The sequence below is a fragment of the Salmo salar genome, chromosome ssa10, assembly GCF_905237065.1.
Source record: "Salmo salar chromosome ssa10, Ssal_v3.1, whole genome shotgun sequence".
Lineage (NCBI taxonomy): Eukaryota > Metazoa > Chordata > Actinopteri > Salmoniformes > Salmonidae > Salmo > Salmo salar.
This window is the reverse complement of record NC_059451.1, coordinates 74,431,412-74,452,572: the sequence shown is the minus strand read 5'-3', so window position 1 is coordinate 74,452,572 and position 21,161 is coordinate 74,431,412. Positions and strand designations below refer to the sequence as shown.

General features: G+C 40.8%; 1 protein-coding gene across 7 annotated transcripts in view; it reads right to left on the bottom strand.

Moving 5' to 3' along the window:
• Positions 1–11,101: 11,101 nt before the first annotated feature.
• LOC106561060 (transcription factor SOX-6) overlaps positions 11,102–21,161 on the bottom strand; it is a 146,934-nt gene continuing 136,874 nt past the window's right edge. For all 7 annotated transcript variants that reach the window (XM_014124667.2, XM_045688091.1, XM_045688092.1 and 4 more), the window contains 2 exons: positions 16,418–16,634; positions 11,102–14,221 (listed from right to left, as the gene is read on the bottom strand). In XM_014124667.2, coding sequence (XP_013980142.2) covers positions 13,924–14,221; positions 16,418–16,634 — 515 coding nt within the window. In that variant the 3' untranslated portion in view covers positions 11,102–13,923. The remainder of the gene's footprint in view (positions 14,222–16,417; positions 16,635–21,161) is intronic.

The following is a 21,161-nucleotide window of genomic DNA, read 5'->3' as shown; positions in this document are numbered from 1 at the left end:
ACTCCCTAGAAAAGTCAGGAACCTAGGATATAATCCCACCCACTTTGCCAAAGCACAGTCCCAACACCACTACAGGGAAATCAACAGACCACCAACTTACTACCCTGAGACAAGGCTGAGTATAGCCCACGAAGATCTCCTCCATCGCACAAGCCCGAGGGGGAGCAAAACCGGACAGGAAGATCAAGTTAGTGGCTCAACCCACTCAAGTCGACCATAGCGGGAAAAACCCTGGCACGACGTGACGCATCCCTCCTAGGGACGGCATGTAAGAGTATTAGTAAGCCCCCGTAATCGGGCTCCGAGTGGTGCAGTGGTCTAAGGCACTGCATCTCAGTGCAAGAGGTGTCACTACAGTCCCTGGTTCGATTCCAGGCGGTATCACATCAGGCCGTGATTGGGAGTCCCATAGGGGAGCACACAATTGGCCCAGGGTCGTACGGGTTTGGCCGCGGTAGACCGTCATTGTAAATAAGAATTTGTTCTTCACTGACTTGCCTAGTTAAATAATGGTAAAAAAAAGAATAGGTCAGAGGCAGAGAATCCCAGTGAAGAGAGGGGAGCCGGCCAGGCAGAGACAGAAAGGGCGGTTCATCACTCCAGTGCCTTGCCGGTCACCTTCACACCCCTGGGCCAGACTACACTCAATCGTAGGACCTACTGAAGAGATGAGTCTTCAGTAAAGACAAAGGTTGAGACTGAGTCTGCGCCTCTCACATGGACAATTGGCCCAGGGTCAAGACCATTCCATAAAAATTGGGCTCAATAGAAGAAAGGCATAACTCCAGCTACTTAGAAATTCTCGGGACAATAAGGAGCCCTGCGTCTTAGTGTACTTGTAGGTATCGTGTAGTGTACTTGCAGGACCAAATCGGAGAGGTAGAAGCAAGTCCATGTAATGCTTTGTAGGTTAGCAGTAAAACCTTGAAATTAGACCTAGCCTTAACAGGAAGCTAGTTAAGGGTAGCCAGTAGAGAGGCTAGCACTGGAGTAATATGATCACATTTTTGGGTTCTAGTCAAAATTCTAGCAACCGTATTTAGCACTGACTGAAGTTTATTTAGTGCTTTATCCGGGTAGCCGGAGAATAGAGCATTGCAATAGTCTAATCTAGAAGTGACAAAAGCATTGAAGTTTCTGTTTTTTGCAATGTTAAGAAGATGGATAAAAGCTGCCCTTGAAATAGTCTTGATATGTTCGTCAAAAGAGAGATAACGGAGTAACGCTGTGAGGTCCTTCACAGTTTAATTTGAGACGACTGTACAACCATCAAGATTAACTGTCACATCAAACAGCAGATCTCTTAATTTCTTGGGACCTAGAACTAGCATCTCTGTTTGGTCCGAGTTTAAAAGTAAAACATTTGCCGCCATCCACTTCCTTATGTCTGAAACACAGGCTTCCAGGGTAGGCAATTTTGGGGCTTCACCATGTTTCATCGAAATGTACAGCTGTGTGTAGTCCGCATACTGTAGCAGTAAAAGTTGACATTGTGTTTCCGAATGACATCCCCAAGAGGTAGAATATATAGTGAAAACAATAGTGTTCCTAAACGGAACCTTGACGAACACCAAAACTCACTATTGATTTGTCAGAGGACAAGCCACCACAAGGACACACTGATATCTTTCCGACAGATAAGATCTAATCCAGGCAAGAACTTGTCCATGTAGACCAATTAGGGTTACCAATCTCTCCAAAAGAATGTGGGGATCGATGGTGTCAAAAGCGGCACTAAGGTCTAGGAGCACGAGGACAGATGCAGAGCCTTGGTCTGATGCCATTGAAAAGTAATTTACTACCTTCACAAGTGCGGTCTCAGTACTATGATGGGGTCTAAAACCAGACGGGAGCATTTCATATACATTATTTGTCTTCAGGACGGCAGTGAGTTACTGCACAACAGCCTTTTCTAACATTTTTGAGAGGAAAGGGAGTTTCTATATAGGCCGATAGTTTTTACATTTTCTGAGTCAAGGTTTGGCTTTTTCAGGAGAGGCTTTATTACTGCCACTTTTAGATTCAAAGAAGACCATCCTCACTTGGTGAATACTGCATTCTAGTTAGCTTTGCGACAGTATCAAAATTACATTTTGGATTGTTTTTATTCTCCTTATTCAGGTTGGAAAAGTAGGCTGATCGAGCAGCAGTGAGGGCTCCTCGATATTGCACGGTACTGTCTTTCCAATAACTAGTATACAGTATCAGTTCACTATGTTTGAAAAGTACTATGAAGCTGTGGCTTGGAGTATTGCTTCTCCATCGCATAAAACTCCATCGCTTACTAGGCATCAATTAGCTAACACAATTGATTTGTTTATTGGGAAGTTTAATTAATGAGTTAGACACTCATCATACAACTTTGTTAGGTTGGTCATTTGGTTTCTATTTCCAAGAAATGTTTCTTCTTCCACAGACTTTCTGGTCTTGGAACTGGTCTTGGAACTCCTGTGTTCACCAGAAACGACTTCTGGTAAACTGTTTGCCACTAGTGGCAATAAATATTGTTGCCACAGGTTTGCCACAGATTAAAATAGAAGAATCTCGAGAAAAAAAAATTCCAGAAAAAAACTCTGGCAAACTGTTTGCTACCAGTGGCAATACATATTATTGTTGCCGCAGATTCACCACTAGTGGCAAACATTTGCAAACCTCTGGCAACATTTTTTGGCACACTATTTAGTTTGCAGCAAATTTGTCACCACTTTAAGGGAAGTTTGCAGCAACAAATTCATTTTTGTAAGGGAAACACACCAAGAAAAGACATTGACAGCTCTTGTCTTTGGTACATTTTTCGTGTCTTTATCCATTATTAAAAGAGATGCGAATACAAAAGTGATTGTAAAATGGTTATTGATGTAGGGGGCTGTTATTTTTTGTACCATAAGTCTTGGACATATGGCAATGCATTCTGTTACATCATTAGAAGTACAGCTGCACACAATTCCACTGATCAAGGCTGCAATAATGCCTTTCATTCACACAATCTGACAAGCTTTCAAACGAACATTGATTGAATATAGCATATTTAATTAATGAACTGAGCATGTGAAAGCGACCAAGGACTTTGAATGAAGAAAGGAAAAATTGCCCTTTTGTCCATTGACCATTTTCCTTTGAATGTTTCCTTTTTTTAATTGAAATAAAAGGTTTGATGTATAAGTACAGATTTCTAAAGCCAGTCTCACAAAGGCAATGTTTCAACATTTTATTTTATTTCTGTGATTTGCATTTAGCATTTTAGTATCTCCAAGGTTGACCTTTTGGTATTTGAATTACTAGTATTCCTGAACTGAACTTTCTTAACAACTTTTACAGTGGCTTATTGTAGACCATTCTATCAAAGCTGAGGATGATTTCTACGGCGTAGTCATGGGGACACTAGCGCTACAGTTTCCATTTTTTACGCGTCACAGCCAAGCATGCCGCAGTCACACGGGTCAAAATCTGTGAGAAAAAAAGGCAGACACAAAATAATTTCATTTCTGTGGAATTTGTTTTTGTAATTTAATGAAGTCAAATATTTATCCCCAGGCGGGTGAGGCATCCTGGTCTGTGCTGTGATGTGCGACAAAAAGGACTTGGACCTGACTGAATCGATGAACTGATAGTTGTTTATTGTACCGCCACGTCTAGGTGTAACAAAAAATAACTAATGAGACAACGCTCTTGGAGAGAGCCTCTCCAAGAGCGTGTTAGCATGACCAAACCTTCTACTATAATGACCTCATCCGACGCAAGCTACCTTTTGATGCCACATTGGGAAGAGAGAGCCTCTCCAGGATGTTTGAAGAGCCTGCCTTTGTAATAATGATTTTATAATTCACTTGGTCTGAAGCAAAAATTGTGCCTTGAGGGTCCATCTTAAGGAGAGTCTTTCATAAGAAGATCACCCAAGAGCAGAGCATGTGATTATGTCACAGTTCCTCTGTAACCACAAAAGAATAAAGGTCAAATCAAAGACTTTGTAATTAGCATCAGTTTATGAGTGTGTCAATGTTTCTCTCTGGCATTGGGCCATATGAACCAGTGTTAGACAAGAGCAGAACTCATGTCTGCCTTCCTTTTTGGATTTGATTCATTTGAAGATAGTGGATTTGTACTCAAGTGGTGTATTAGAAATCTCATCACATTTCCAAGTGAGGCACCAGGTAAATGCACAAACAGGATTCCTCACCCTGGTGGAATGAACATCCCTCTGGATCCACTGTGTCAAACCTGTTGTCATCTAAAAAAATATTTCCAAGTTAACATCTATGGCAGTAACATTCTCTTTTAAAACAAATGAATTGACATAAATCAAGATACTTTATACTGTTTAGAGTCTGTAAACAAATGCCAGGTCATCTATTGAGCCAATTCTGAAATGAAGCATCATTATGTGAGCAAAGAAAACATGTATATAAAGGTGCATCAACAGCATCAGAAAAGTACAACGCCTTAGGGCCCTTGTGTCAAAATATCCTGCCATTTTGCTTAACACTTCATGGCTCTTTCTGCCTTGCAGTAAAGTTAGTCATACAAAAGAAAATCAGACCTGCAGGTTTTTTCTCAAGTGGGGGGGGAGTTCAGACTGGAAATGCCACTCTCGGTCGCGTTCATTAGGGCAAGCAACGGAAAATACTTAAAAAACAATGTGCAACAGAAAATAGAAATAGGCATTTCTTATTGGGAGACCCGGTGGTCCCCACCTTTCAGTCCATTTACTTCCGTTTTGGTACCTAATGAACACAACCCAGCTCTGTCAAACGCAAGCTCCTCTAGAACTTTCCCCTAACTGTGGAGTCAGCACAGGAGAGTCCATTGTAGATGCAGAGCAATACATTAAGGTATCGATCACATCAAACACATGGAACCCCCGTTTGACTCTGTTCCATTAATTCCATTCCAGCCATTACAATGAGCCTGTCCTTCTATAACTCCTCCAGCCAGCCTCCTCTGCACACACACATACAGTACACACACATACACACATTAACACACACATTTAACCCTACCCACTCACACACACATGCACAACCGATCCTTTCTATTTATCTGGTGTAGGACAAACTGTACATCCTATAAAAACATTGAAAAGAAAGGGAAATATGAATTATTATGACTTATTTAACAAGATTAAGATGGCAATGGCACAAGTATGACTTCAAGCAGGCTCATCTCCTGGGAGCCACTTACACAGACACATGCACACACACAGAGCAGTGTGACAAACTTCCCGGCGCCCCTCATATGGTACAGTCAATTTGGGAATTACAATAAGATTTATTGAGTGGGTGGCTGGGAATGGCTGGGACTGTGTACACACCACAGCGTAGTGAGAATGTGTGGCGTTCCCAAACACACACCGACACACACACAGGCAAGGACAACTCACGATGAAGGAATAGAAAAATAGGCCACATTTAAATCGGTTCCCAAAATGATATTGCCCAATATTATTGGATGGGGACGACATGGATGGGAGACGGTATTCAATCTGACTTTATTATATATAACACATCGACTGGGACCGCAGTGGAGAGGGTCAAAATCTTCAAGTTCCTCACCTTGCACATCACTGAGGACCTGAAATGGTCCCTTCACACTGACAGCGTGGTGAAGAAGGTGCAACAGCGCCTCTTGAACCTCAGGAGGCTGAAGAAATTTGTCACGAACTTATGTAGTTACGAAAGTTCAATCAGTATGTCACGGGTGTCGTAGGGTGTAGACCAAAACGCAGCGGGAAAATGTATACTCATCTTCTTTTTATTAGTGAAGAAGGAAAAACACAAACAACGTATACACAAAAAAAAAAAAAAAACGAACTGGACAGTCTCGTCAGGCACACAGCTAAACAAGAAATAATCTCCCACAATTCCCAAAACAAACACACTCCTAAATATAGGACCTTCAATCAGAGGCAACGATAGACAGCTGCCTCCAATTGAAGGCCCCAATCCCCATTACCAAAACATAGAAATACAAACGCCTAGACAGAACATAGAAATAAACGAACATAGAACGATAACCCAAAAACCCCGGAATACATAAATCAAATACCCCTCTACATACACAACCACCCCGAACCATATAAACCAAATACCCCCTCTACATGAACACATACACAAACACACCCTGAACCACATAAAACATATACCCCCTGCCACGTCCTGACCAAACTATAAGAACAATAACCCCTTTACTGGTCAGGACGTGACACAGTAAGGCTGGTCTGAATGGATCGTCACTTTTCATTCATCTAGTAAACTCATAGAATTCACATCGCTTCCTACCCCAAACTATTCAATAAAATTACATATTTTATTTTGTCTCTGTTGTCATTCAGTTAAGCCTGTACTCGATTGAACTACAGATGCACCATCGAGAGCATCATGTCGGACTGTATTAACACATGGTATGGCTATTGCACCGCCTGCAACCGCAGGGCTCTCCAGAGGATAGTGTGGTCAGCCCAAAGCATCATCGGGAGCACACCGCCTGCCCTCCAGGACATCTACAGAACCCGGTGTCACAGGAAGGCCAAGAAGATCATCAAGGACCTCGCCACCGTGCAGTTATTGACCTAAACCGGTGCGTCTGGCACCTACTACTATACCCCGTTCCAAGGCACATCAATCTTTTGTCTGGCCCATTCACTGTCTGAATAGCACACATACACAATCAACTGTCTCAAGGCTTACAAATCCTTCTTTAACCTGTCACCTCCCCTTCATTTACACAGTTTGAAGGGAATTTAAAAAGTGACATCAATAAGGGATCATAGAATGACCAGGTGAATCCAGGTGAAAGCTATGTCAGTGGTCACCAACCGGTCACCAACCGGAGATTGACTGATCGATCTCCAAGGCATTCATAGTCGGTCACCAAACATTTTTGTAAAAAACCCAGCGATAAAGCCTATTTTGGCGGTAGATTCAGCAGCCTTCGTGCTATGAAGATAAAGTGTTCACATGTTTAACCATTTCATGTCTGAAGGTAGAACTCCGCCTACCTGGCAGGCCCAGAGAGCAAATCAAGTGCACCTATAGGTTTACCGCTGGCCAATCAGATAGCTCAGATCACTGTATCTGCATAGTTTCCTGGAGCTATAGACTGTAAAAAGAACCCTCGAACGCACAGCAAAGTTGATACTGTGAGATTTCAAAACGTTTAAAACCATGACTAGAGAGAGACTCGTTTTTATGAGTAAGTTCATGTTTAAGTAGTTTTTCAGCACCGTCAACACTGTTCAACACTTTTATAAGCCATAAAATACACGTTCTCAATACTTCCACACACGCTACAACCAGCACTTCAGCTGCAATTAATGATTAGAGCAAAGTGTTCCGATAAGCTTGCGTTGTTATTATTAGCAGCTTGTGTCTTTTTTAATATCGAGGAATATTTAACTTTCTCTGGTCATTGGAGTAACAACATGAATTGGTGCATGAGGCAGAAATAATGCGATGAGAGCTGAGTTTCGCCATCAGCTGGAAGACCGCATCCCCTTTTCTCAGCAGAGGGAGGGAGAGCGGAGGGGCGGTGAGTCGGGTGAGGGGCAGCCTCAATGCTGCTCCTCCCCTCAGACTGACCATCAGATGCAGGCCATCTGTCCAGTAAAAAAATAAAAGCAAATTATTATGCTCACTCAGCTGTGCCTTACAAATAATATAAAAAATGATTTATTACCAGTGTGATCATATACCATTTCAAAATATATATAATTTCAAAATGATCTGAGAAGAACAACATTGGCAGGGCCTATAGCCTACAGACGTGTTTTAATTGGTTAATGTTTTTTAAGTGTTGTTTAAAAAAAATCTGAGCGGTAGATCCCGGCTTGCATTTTGACTCAGAAAGTGATCTTGACTCAGAGAAGGTTGGTGACCACTGGTCTACGTCATGGAAAGAGCCGGTGTTCTTAATGTTTTGTACACTCAGTGTACATACAGTATATATTTATACTGAACTAAAAAATATATACGCAACATGATACAATTTCAACGATTTTACTGAGTTACAGTTCATATAAGGAAGTCAGTCAATTCAAATAAATTCATTAGGCCCTAATCTATGGATTTCACATGACTGGGCAGGGGCACAGCCATGGGTGGGCCTGGGAGGGCATAGGCCCACCCACTTGGGAGCCAGGCCCAGCCAATCAGAATTTGTTTTTCCCCACAAAAGGGCTTTATTACAGACAGAAATACTCCTCAGTTTCATTAGCTGTCCTGGTGGTTTGTCTCAGACGATCCCGCAGGTGATCAAGCCGGATGTGGAGGTCCTGGGATGGTGTGGTTACACGTGGTCTGCGGTTGGCTTATGGTAGAGAAATGAACATTCAATTCTCTGGCAACAGCTCTGGTGGACATTCCTGCAGCCAGCATGCCAATTGCACAATCCTTTGAGACATGAGACATCCGTGGAATTATGTTGTCTGACAAAACTGCACATGTTAGAGTGTATTTTATTGTTCCCAGCACAAGGTGCACCAGTGTAATGATCATGCTGTTTAACTTCTTTGGGATAGGGGCAGTATTTTCACGTCCGGATAAAAAACGTACCCGATTTAATCTGGTTACTACTCCTACCCAGAAACTAGAATATGTATATAATTAGATTATATTTGGATAGAAAACACTCTAAAGTTTATAAAACTGTTTGAATGGTGTCTGTGAGTATAACAGAACTCATATGGCAGGCCAAAACCTGGGAAGATTCCATACAGGAAGTGCCCTGTCTGACAATTTGTTGTCCTTCTGTTGCATCTCTATCGACATTACAGCATCTGTGCTGTAACGTGACACTTTCTAAGGCTTCCATTGGCTCTCTAAAGCCGCCAGAAAGTGGAATGCGGTGTCTGTTGTCTCTGGGCAAAGTATCGTAGCAGAGTTTGTAAGTGGTCAGCCTGGGGACAGTGAGACTGGAGATGCGCTGTCACGAGAATTCGCCATGTTTTTCTTTCAGTCTTTGAATGAATACAACGTTGCCCGGTTGGAATATTATCGCTATTTTACGAGAAAAATAGCATAAAAATTGATTTTAAACAGCGTTTGACATGCTTCTAAGTACGGTAATGGAATATTTTGAATTTTTTTGTCACGAAATGCGCTCGCGCATTACCCTTCGGATAGTGACCTGAACGCACAAACAAAACGGAGGTATTTGGATATAACTATGGATTATTTGGAACCAAAACAACATTTGTTGTTGAAGTAGAAGTCCTGGGAGTGCATTCTGACGAAGAACAGCAAAGGTAATCAAATTTTTCTAATAGTAATTCTGAGTTTAGGTGACCCTGAAGTTGGCGGATATCAAAATAGCTAGCCGTGATGGCCGAGCTATGTACTCAGAATATTGCAAAATGTGCTTTCGCCGAAAAGCTATTTTAAAATCAGACATAGCGATTGCATAAAGGAGTTCTGTATCTATAATTCTTAAAATAATTCTTATGTATTTTGTCAACGTTTATCTTGAGTAATTTAGTAAATTCGGTGGGTATGCTAGTTCTGAACATCACATGCTAATGTAAAAAGCTGGTTTTTGATATAAATATGAACTTGATTGAACAAAACATGCATGTATTGTATAACATAATGTCCTAGGAGTGTCATCTGATGAAGATCATCAAAGGTTAGTGCTGCATTTAGCTGTTGTTTGGGTTTATGTGACATATATGCTTGCTTGGAAAATGGCTGTGTGATTATTTGTGTCTATGTAGTCTCCTAACATAATCTAATGTTTTGCTTTCGCTGTAAAGCCTTTTTGAAATCGGACAATGTGGTTAGATTAACGAGAGTCTTATCTTTAAAATGGTGTAAAATAGTTGATTGTTTGAGAAAATTGAATTGTGGTATTTTAGTTGGTTTTGTATTTCGCGCCGTGCGATGCCATTGGCTGTTGGCTAGGGGTTCCGCAGGCGGAACGGGGTTCCGCTAGCGGAACGTCTGTCCTCAACAGGTTAATCAGCTTCTTGATATGCCACACGTCAGGTGGATGGATTATCTTGGCAAAGGTGAAATGCTCACTAACAGGGATGTAAACAAATTTGTGCACAACATTTTAGAGAAACATGTTTTTTTGTGCATATGGAACATTTCTGGGATCTTTTATTTCAGCTCATGAAACATGGGACCAACACTTTACATATTGCGTTTATATTTTTGTTCAGTATATATTCCGGACTCTGGTCAGAAAGTTTATTGCCTGCAATTCTATGAATTTTGCCATGTGGTTTTATACTGTATTTTGTACTGTGTATTTACTGTAATACTGTATTCTCGACATAGCTCATTCTAATATTTCTACTACTGTCCATTACATTTTAGTTAAACTGTTTATACACACCACATATTAATTTATATACTGGACTAATATATTTACTGATATACATTCTTAGTATATCTCATTGTTAGTATATCTTGTAAAAATTAATCTGGTGTAGATACGTATAGATTGCATTTGGATTACTGTTACAGTGCTATTTGGGTTGTTAATTGGATTCGTTCCAACATTTCTTAATTTCTTGTGTTTTTTATTATTATTATTTGTGTTCTTGTTAGACATTTTAGGAGCTAGCATAAGCATTTCGCTGCACCTGCTATAACATCTGCTAAACTTTCTACGCAACCAATAACCTTTTATTTTATATATTTCTGTAGGATTACTGTTGAAAAACAACCCATTTTGAAGGCAGTTCTTCCACGAAAATCCCAATTTAACCATTGGGAATAATAGCTCAATATTATTTTTGAGAAAACACATTTTAAATCAATAAATGTCTAACATTTTCTCTAACCTCAATGTATAAATTCTGCTCTCTTATTTCTCACTAAACCAAAAAGCAAAGATCTTTTATAAGGCCTGTTAATTACTCAAAAATGTATGTACGCTTGGCATGGACTCAAGCATTACTATAGAAAGCAGGTTGCTGCAACTAACTTCCTTCTCTGTGTGTGTGTGTACTTACTTTACTTGTTTAGATCAGCTTGGTATTAGTCTCTTGTTGAGGATACTGTTAGTGTTATAATCACTAATAAACAAGTAAATACAATAAGTAACATACAGCAAAAAAGTGCTGCCTTTTATCCATTGATAAACACTTCATACATGTCAATGATGAATTTGTAAGGAAATCTGTCTTTATTTTTTCTCTGATTGTCTTTCTCACCAAGTTGTACTGACACTTTGAGAGCCAACACCAGCTAATAAATACAATGAAATGTTAAAAAGCACAATTTAATTTCAAACACAATACTCAACACAAAATGTGTGTGACCAGGAAAAATTACGTCTGCTTCCATAGGTCGAAACAGACTGGCGGTCTGAGTGACCCTTTTACTTGTGTCAAAGGGCAAAGCACCTCAGGCAGCACTGGAGTTAAAACAATGATTTCTGCATAAATAATAAAAATGCTACTAAACTGGAAATGTACTCAAACCTGTCAGATGTGAGATTTTCCTCAAGTCCAAACAGGTGATTTTTTTTGTTTGTCAGAATTGTGTCGTTTTTTTTTTTTTCTAACGACAACTTCACATTAGGCAGTACTGAAAAAAAAAACATTCCTATCCAGTGCGTGTGATGCTTAGAACACTGGGAATAATGTCTACGCATGAGGAAACCGGTATAACTCTCCTTTTTGTTGTAATGCAAGTCAAATCAAACTTCAGTCCAAACAACAATTTTTTTTGTTTTTTTTTTCTACCAACCTGCAAAATGTCATTTGACATGGTCATAAAGAGTTACAAATCACATACAAATCAACCAGCAAACAGAGTAACCCAAACCCTACAATAGAGCTTGTAAAAGTAGACATATTTGCAAAGTGGAAGATTATGAAAATAGGACTTTTATGGGTACGTTTTAAATTGACTTTAAATATCAGTTTCAAAATATACATGCACTGCAGAAATAAACATGTACCTTTTGAAATGCTAGAGGTTATATTGACCCACGTTTTTTTGTTTTGCCAACGTACCAATTTTACAAAAAACAAAACATTGGTTTGTATTTTTGAAAACCACCTCGGACGACAACATAATTGTAAACTGATCAATTCACAGAAACAAAATTAACATTTTAAACCCCTAAATATATGGTGTCCCTACTATAGAAATTACTGTCTGGACCGCTCCTCTGCGTTTTCCTGTAATTCGGAATGACCGTAGAACTAAGAGTCTAACTTTAAGACTTATTGTGCCTATTAAGATGTACTGAGTCATTAACAACATTTGCTGAGTCTGTATAACACATGTTATACTCACAAACTCTACACACAAACTTGAGCCAGGAAAAAAATAAAAAAGTCAAACCTAAAAGCCACTCAAGCTGAAAGTCAATGTACTATAACGGTGTACCAAAACAAATCATTTGATCCTTTTTGGCCCCTATGCATTATGGGTGAATTAAAGTGGAAGTTCAGGATTTTACAACTTGATGTTAGATGGTTCCTCACCTTGAATATAGTTTATGGGCCAGGAGAAACTGTAATACATGGTTTGGTTTTGTATAAACAGCCAATACAAACTTTCATTGTAAAATCCTGAACTTCCCCTTTAACATCCTGTAGAAGATGTGGGCTAAGAAAAGGGAGGCGAAGACACTTGGGGCTAAACATCCACAGATTGATACTCTCTACAATGAACCTCTGTACAGGTCTGTGTCATTGCCAGAGGGGGTGCCAGAGATGACATTGCGACTGACGACGAGTGCTGGGTTGTTTACTGGGGTATGCAAGGGAAAATGTTTGAAAGTCGGTTGCCTTTCTGTTGGTACCTAATCAACAAGACCCTGTAGCGCCCCACAAGGTGTCCTAGAGCGCTGGGCCTACCCATGGTCGGGGGAGGGGGGGATTTTTCCTAATATGGACACATCAGCAATAAAAAGTGATTGTATAAGACTTTTTGCAGCATCAAAGGTAAGACTAGAACATTTCAGAGGGATGTGAATGTAGGTTTGGCACATTTCAAGAAAAACTGTACACTATCTCAACAACAACAACAAAAAATAATATTAATAATAATACAAGGGATTTTTCCTCCCCTGTTTCGTTGTCAGTCTTGAAAAGTCCTACCACTCTCTCATATGAAATCAAAAACACATTCACAAGCTGGCACAGCATACCTGAGCAAGGATATAAAACCCCATCATAAACAGTAATGTAACATATTGTAAGCATTTGTCGAGAAAGGTGTAGGGGTACTGTACTCATAAGAAATAATCATGTCAAACTACAAGACCTTAAGGATTTTATATTACCTTTCACATTTTCAAGTCCTGACAATCCAAGGTTTTACAGGCAGTAACCTATCAGGAACATGTCCATGGAAATAAAAAATAAAATAAAAAAAAATAAAAAAACGTCATCACACTTAAAATAAACATTTAAGACTGACCGCTGTCGAAGACCAATTCCTGATGTTTTAGTCAAATCCATGCACGCTCCTATAAACAAAATACACACGCGGAAATGTGTAGGCTATCTCTTTGTTCTTTAATCTCATTCTCTTCTCATCGCCCCTTTTACTGACTCTACCTTGCGATTGTCTGTGTTGCATTGTAATTGCCGTGTGAGTATGTTCACTGTCTATCTGTTAGATTGTCTGGAGGTTGTCTAGAGGTTGTCTTTGCCCAATCCCTCTGTATGGGATCGTTTCCGAGACGTTTGCGCATGCTAAAAAGAAGTACTCTCGTCTAAAAAGGTATTTTTGAGCAACATGCTCTGTGAGATCTGAGCATGTTTAGTTTATGTCATTTCCTGTCGAGAGTCAATCTGAGAATGCTCAGTCTGTGGTGCATCGTATCCCGGACGGAGCTGCTTCGAGCACATGCTCAGCTCCCGTCGTACTGTCGAAAAGTTGTTCTGTTCAGAACTCTGTCTCTGTCATATTGTCCCGCTTAAAAAAAAAAGTTCAAAAAGATCAGAAGTTCTTCTGAGCGTGCTCAGTTGGCGCCGACAGGCTCCCGTGTCTCACGGTCACTGCTGTAGTCCGATTTGTCCTCAAAGTCTTCATACATGTCTATCTCGTCCTCTCCGCTGACCGGGTGGTCGCCGGTCACCATGGCGACCGGTTTGGGCGTGACCACGCCGAACGTGCTCTGGGTGACGGGGATGGCGGGCTCGGGGCTGGCCGAGGCGCTGGAGCAGTCCGACGTCAGGTGCGGTGAGGGTGTGGCTGTCGCTATGGCAGCCGGGTAGAGGCCGCCGGCACTGTTGCTGATGGGGATCTGAGGCTGTGGCCTGCAGTAGGTGGAGAGAGAGAGAGAGAGAGAGAGAGAGAGAGAGAGAGAGAGAGAGAGAGAGAGAGAAAGGAGAGAGAAAGAAAGAGGGAGAGAGAGAGATTGAGAGAGAGAGAGAGAGAGAGAGAGAGAGAGAGAGAAGAAAGAAAGAGAGATTGAGAGAGAGAGAGAGAGGTTGAAAGAGAGAGAAGGAAATAGAGCAAGAGAGAGGTAAAGAGAGAGAGAGAAGTGGAGAGCAAGAGAAGGCGAGTGAGAGAGTGTGTAAGAGAGACAGATAGGGTGTTTTACAAAAACAGATTAATTCTATCCTGGCCTGCTTTTGAACAGCTATTTAGAACAAGTTGAACGGTAGCTAACTCTTGTCTTTCGGGCAAACCTTAACGCAGAGCTTTTGCCAGCACACAGTAGTCCTGTCAATGCTAAATAGCCTCTTGAGAAATGGATGGAATGAAGGTAAACACATATCACTCAAGCAAGCCCTCTGCCCTCAAATGAAGCACATAAACCAAGAAAATTGATGTCAGTTTCCTCATCTAACAGTTCACCCCTTCTAGAAACAATTACCGCAGAGAACCTCTGACAGACTCATTTTCACATTAAACTGCTTAAAAACGACCCTGTTTCATTATAAGGAGCCAGGTCGAAATTGGTTATACCTCAATTTATAGCTCCCCTCCAGTTATTTGATTCAGTCCTGAGTGAAACTCCAGCCGCTATGGCGAATCAGGCTTTTCTTCCGCTTGACCACACACACTAAATTACAGAGTTAAACCTGTGACGTCTGCCCTGTACCGCCTCTCTCTCTGTCTCTCTCTCTCTCTCTCTGTCTCTCTCTCGTCTCTCTCTGTCTCTCGCTCTCTCTCTGTCTCTCTCTCTCTCTCTCAAACATCTGCTAGTATGATTTCTGTGTCATATTTCTACCGCCCGCAAAGCGCCTGCCATTGTCCTAATTTAATAAATGACAACTATTAAAAATCGCTCCAATACAAAGCAGTGCCCCTGGTAAATCCATTAAAACGTGGCCTGCCGTGATGACTTTAATCACATCTATGCCTGTTTTCTATTAAGACCCAGCCACTGGCTTCGGCTGAATCCCAAAAGGCACCGTATTCCCTATAATAGTGCACTACTTTTAACCAAGGCCCATGGGGCTTTGGTCAAAAGTAGTGCACTATTTAGGGAATAGGGAGCCATTTGGGATGCGGCCTTGTTTTCAGCATTGCCTGCAGTTTGACATGAGAGGATGAGAAAAGCGCTATGATAAAGAGACCTTGTTATCTTTAAACTAGTAGTTTGGATTACAAATTCAGCCTATAGCGCAGCACTATGACTTGAAGGGAAATACTGGGTGCACGGGGAATTAGCCTTACAAAGACCAACTTCCCCTTAACAAAATGATTAGGAGCAGTCGACTCAAGTATTCCAATCCAAAAAAATGGGAGCCGTCCATGAAAAAAATATTGAAGAGATAGTTGATCCCGGGATCAGTTTCCTTTCTCTATTAGCTTAGTATTAAAGTGACCTACTTCAAAATGTTTTTAATTAAGTATGTTAAAAATCAGATTTTCTGTGTTTGAATGGTGTGGGCGCAACCCCAACAACAGAATGAAATGAAAATATACATGACAAGTAATGGTTGTCCAGCTCAGTCAACGAGGCAACGTGACGTCACGCTATATGAGGAAATAGCAAGCATTTTTTGTTTAAGGTGATGTTTTTTAAGTGTTTTTTCCACTAATTCAAGTATAGGATGAGTCAACCACATTATTTGGGTATGAGATAATAGAATATGAACCTTCAAAAGGGAGATTTTCACTGGACAGTTACTATAAAGGTTGACTACTCCAAAATCAAAGTTTGTCAGACGTTTTCTGACCTCAAAAGTAGCCTAAAGTCAAGATGAATCCACGTACCACATCACCGGTTGTGTATGTCCAGCTTCAAATGAATGAAAAAGGTCTCTTTGTTCTGGAAATATGGAAATGACATGGTGCTCTTCCATTTATTTTGGATTGTGGCGTAGAGCCTAATCTACAAAACAAATTGCCTGGGACATGGACTTACCTCAACAGAAGACCACTTTTGAGGTTTGAAAACACAAACTTTGATTTTGGAGTGTAATGTCCCTTTAAGTATACTAACAGTTAGCCTAAAGACTGCACAACAGTAGATCAGTAGAGTGTCTCTCTCTTCTTACCCCACACTGAAGAACTGCCTCATTTCCTGCCGCCGCGAGCGCATCATCTGCTTGTACTCGCCAATGCGTAGCTTCTTGCCGTCGATGATGCAGGTCCTCTTGGGCCGGGGCTTGTACTTGTAGTTGGGGTACTTCTCCAGGTGGATCTTACTGAGATGGGCCTGTTCCTCGTAGTATGGCTGCTTCTCCTGGTTGGTCATGGACTTCCAGCGAGAGCCTATACACGGATAGCGGGACACACACACAGCAAGGGTCAGGGTTGGGACCCAAACTACAGCGTAAGGACACACACACACACGTGCGCACACGCACACACACACACAGGTGCGCGCACACACACGTGCGCACGCGCACAGACACACACACTGAAGGGCACTATTACGGTATTGGTGTTCGTAGAGAGTATTGGAGTTGGTGTTCGTCGAAAGTATTGGAGTTGGTGTTCGTAGAGAGTATTGAAGTTGGTGTTCGTAGAGAGTATTGCAGTTGGTGTTCGTAGAGAGTATTGGAGTTGGTGTTCGTAGAGAGTATTGAAGTTGGTGTTCGTAGAGAGTATTGGAGTTGGTGTTCGTCGAAAGTATTGGAGTTGGTGTTCGTAGAGAGTATTGAAGTTGGTGTTCGTAGAAAGTATTGGAGTTGGTGTTCGTAGAGAGTATTGAAGTTGGTGTTCGTAGAGAGTATTGGAGTTGGTGTTCGTAGAGAGTATTGAAGTTGGTGTTCGTAGAGAGTATTGGAGTTGGTGTTCGTAGAGAGTATTGAAGTTGGTGTTCGTAGAGAGTATTGGAGTTGGTGTTCATAGAGAGTATTGGAGTTGGTGTTCGTCGAGAGTATTGGAGTTGGTGTTCGTCGAGAGTATTGGAGTTGGTGTTCGTAGAGAGTATTGGAGTTGGTGTTCGTAGAGAGTATTGGAGTTGGTGTTCGTAGAGAGTATTGGAGTTGGTGTTCGTAGAGAGTATTGGAGTTGGTGTTCGTAGAGAGTATTGGAGTTGGTGTTCGTAGAGAGCATTGGAGTTGGTGTTCGTAGAGAGCATTGGAGTTGGTGTTCGTAGAGAGTATTAGAGTTGGTGTTCAAAGAGTGTATAGGAGTCAAAGTTTTGTCAAGTATAGTCCTGTAACTAGAAATCTTTTCACAGTTTAGTGGATTACAACGTTCTGTAAATTGCTTGTTTATGTTCTTCTAATAATAAATAGTGGGATCGATACAGTTACATATTGCAATGTAATTTTTGGACAATATTATATCGATATTTGACTATATAGATTTCTTTTTAAACTAGCGTTAGTCAGCTGTACCCGCACCAAAACTCTGGTATTTTTCATCCTATAGCTTGTTCTTTCATTTTCTTTTTAAATAGTGAGACAAAATTTGTTCTCCACATTTAGTTCCCTGACTGATCAAAACAAATTTTCTCCAGCTCTCTCTCGTCCCTCTGCAGCAGACATATTGTGAGCAATATGTTTGGAACATCAAATCGCAATAAAATCACAGTTTCGAATCGCAATACATATAGAATCATGAGAATCGCAATACAGATCGTGATAATATAGAATCATGATAATATTTAATTGTGAGGTCCCTGGTAATTCCCACCCCTATCTTATAATGTGGTTCAATTAGCCATTGAACCGTACGTGTCAGCACTTCCACTGTACAAAATGTATGCCGTCTTACTTCTATCATAGCAGGAAATCTCTTCAAGTAGGAACTTGTAATAAGAGAGAGACTACTGATGCATCTACATTGTTGAAGGGTGCTTGAAAACAGGAATCCGTCACACTTTAGGATCCCTGATACAGTGGGTTCTCATCATGTCTCTCCTATAAGCACCCAACGACGGAACAAGTGGACAGGGCCGTTACCGCAGGAATGGAGCACATCTGCGTGGCTTTCTGACAACCCATTATACACACACACCACAGCTCGGACACACACAGAGAGGAATCCAGGACTTGTGTCCCAACTGACACCCTATTCCCTATTTAGTGCACTGCTTTGTCCTGGGCTCTGGTCAAAAGTAGTGACCTATTTAGGAAAAAGGGTGCCAACTGGGGCGCAAGCGAGGACTCTGTTTACTGACGTTTATCGAGACTCCCTTCTTTTTAAACTAAGGAAACAGTGAGGACACTTTTTTTTTTACAGACTAAAGCGGCCGCATCGTGTCCCTCGTCTCCAGCTGTGTTATTGTGTTTGGGCAGCACACACTCCATCGTCTCCTGATTGCCTCTCAGGTCTGGCATTTCCCTGGTGTCATCACAAACAAACCGCTAACTAGGTAAATATCCGGAATGTTCTGTCTCTGTCGGATAGGTGGAAGTGATAGATGACCTCTGACCCTTTAAATATGACTCCAACTTTGAGTGATGAGGTTTGAGCTATCCAATGCTTTGGAACCCTCAAACTCAACTCTGGACCTCGAAGCCAGTTCCACTGTATTTTTTCATCGTTGCCCTCCTAATCAGGGACAAATTTAGACCTGGGACACCAGGTGGGTACAATTAATTATCAGGTAGAACAGAAAACCAGCAGGCTCCGGATCTCATAGGGTAAGAGTTGAATAATCCTGCTTTAGAATGATAACTTCAGTGATGTTGAACAATGGTCTATATATACGACGGATGAGCAAGTGCAAAGATTGTATTTCTTTAATACAGCGTTTAGTTTGCCTCAATTCATTTAACGAGTAAAATCATTTGACACCGTTTGCTCAAAAGCCAAACATTTTGGCCTAGTGCATGGGTCGGCGACCTTTATCACTGGAAGGGACATTTTTTCCACACACAAAAAAAATTAAGTGTTGAGGGAGCCGCGGAAGACATTCGAGCCCTTTCCAAGCAATATCTTATATTCAAGCACCACGGATAGCAGTCTGATCAAATTACCACGAAATCTGATGTTCGGGTCACAGAGCAGTGGACACAGTGGTCGTCTGGTGAAGTTGCAGGGAGAATCGAATCTCGTGAACATACAGTAAAATATGCTCAAGGAGTGATTTTACTTTTTGATTTAAAAAGCTACCAACAAAGGAAATATTGCTGTCCAGTGATTAACTGAAATATCCACATCAAGCCCCGCAAGAAATTAAATAATGAAACGCAGATAAACAAGTATTATAAGGCAAACGGAAGGTTTGATTGTAATCAATATTTATTAAAGGCATACTGCTTTAACTTAAAACAAAGTGTTGTCTGTTTCTTTACCTTACTTTAATAATTAACATTTTAAAACTCTAAAATGATATTTGGAGAACAGCTAAAACATTATTATTGCACACAGAGTGAGTCCACGCAACTTATGTGACTTGTTAAGCACATTTCTACTCCTGAACTTATTTAAGCTTGTCATAACAAAGGGGTTGAATACTGATTGACTCAATACATTACAGCTTTTCATTTTTCATTCATTTGTAAAATAAAAAATCTAAAAACATAATTCCCCTTTGACATTATGGGGTATTGCGTGTAGGCCAGTGACAAGAAATCAATTATTATTATTTTTTTTAATTCTGGCTATAACACAACAAAATGTGGAAAAAGACAAGGGGTGTGAATACTACTATGAATGCTAGTATCAACACAAGAAGCACTTTTCACTGCACATATCCATCACCCCAGTCAGAGTCTCACAGCAGAGGATGTGTGTGTGTGTGTGTAGAGAGAGAGAGAGAGAGAGAGAGAGAGAGTTCTATAGGTGTGTGTGAGTTCTATAAAAACCTTATTCTAATATGAATGATTAAATAAGATCAGATTGATCGATTGGTAGTTGACCGATATACAATATTTTGAATACATCATTGAACGTTTAGGTGGACATGGGGGGGTAGCACAGTTAGTTTCTGTTTCATACGGCAGTGTTGTTTTAAAAGAGGCACACACCCTCTTAAGACATTATCTACTGTGCCTTCGGATAAGTATTCAGACCCCTTGACTTTTTCCACATTTTGTTACGTTAAAGCCTTATTCTAAATGGAATTTAAAAAAAATTATCCTCAGCAACCTACACACAATACCCCATAATGACGAGGTGAATAACGGGTTTTTGATCATATAATATAGCTCAGGATTTGAAAAACAGAAATACCTTATTTACATAAGTATTCAGACCCTTTGCTATGAGGCTCAAAATTGATCTCAGGTGCATCCCGTTTCCATTGATCATCCTTGAGATGTTTCTACAACTTGATTTGAGTCCACCTGCGGTAAATTCAACTGACTGGACATGATTTGGAAAGACACACACCTGTCTCTATAAGGTCCCACAGTTGACAGTGCATGTCGGAGCAAAAACCAAGAATTCGAAGGAATTCTCTGTAGAGCTCCGAGACAGGATTGTGTCGAGGCACAGATCTGGGGAAGGGTACCAAAACATTTCTGCAGCATTGAATGTCCCCAAAAACACAGTGGCCTCCATCATTCTTAAACGGTTGAAGTTTGGAACCACCAAGACTCTTCCTAGAGCTGACCGCCCTCTTCCTAAATCAGGCCACATACACTGAGATTAAGTTCAAATAATCTCTCCTTTCTCCGGAAGTGTGTACTCGTTCACTACTATGTAAAAGCATTGAATTGGGATTACAGTCATGGCTAGACTGAGGGAGTTTCTACCATATATCTTATACCAATCATTTCCTTCCAAATCCATGAAGGGAAGTGAACCATTGGGACGCAGCCTGAGTATTTGTTAACTGTACATCCACTATCACTTGTTCACAAGGCCTTCTGGAAAGATTTGAAATGTTTTCACACT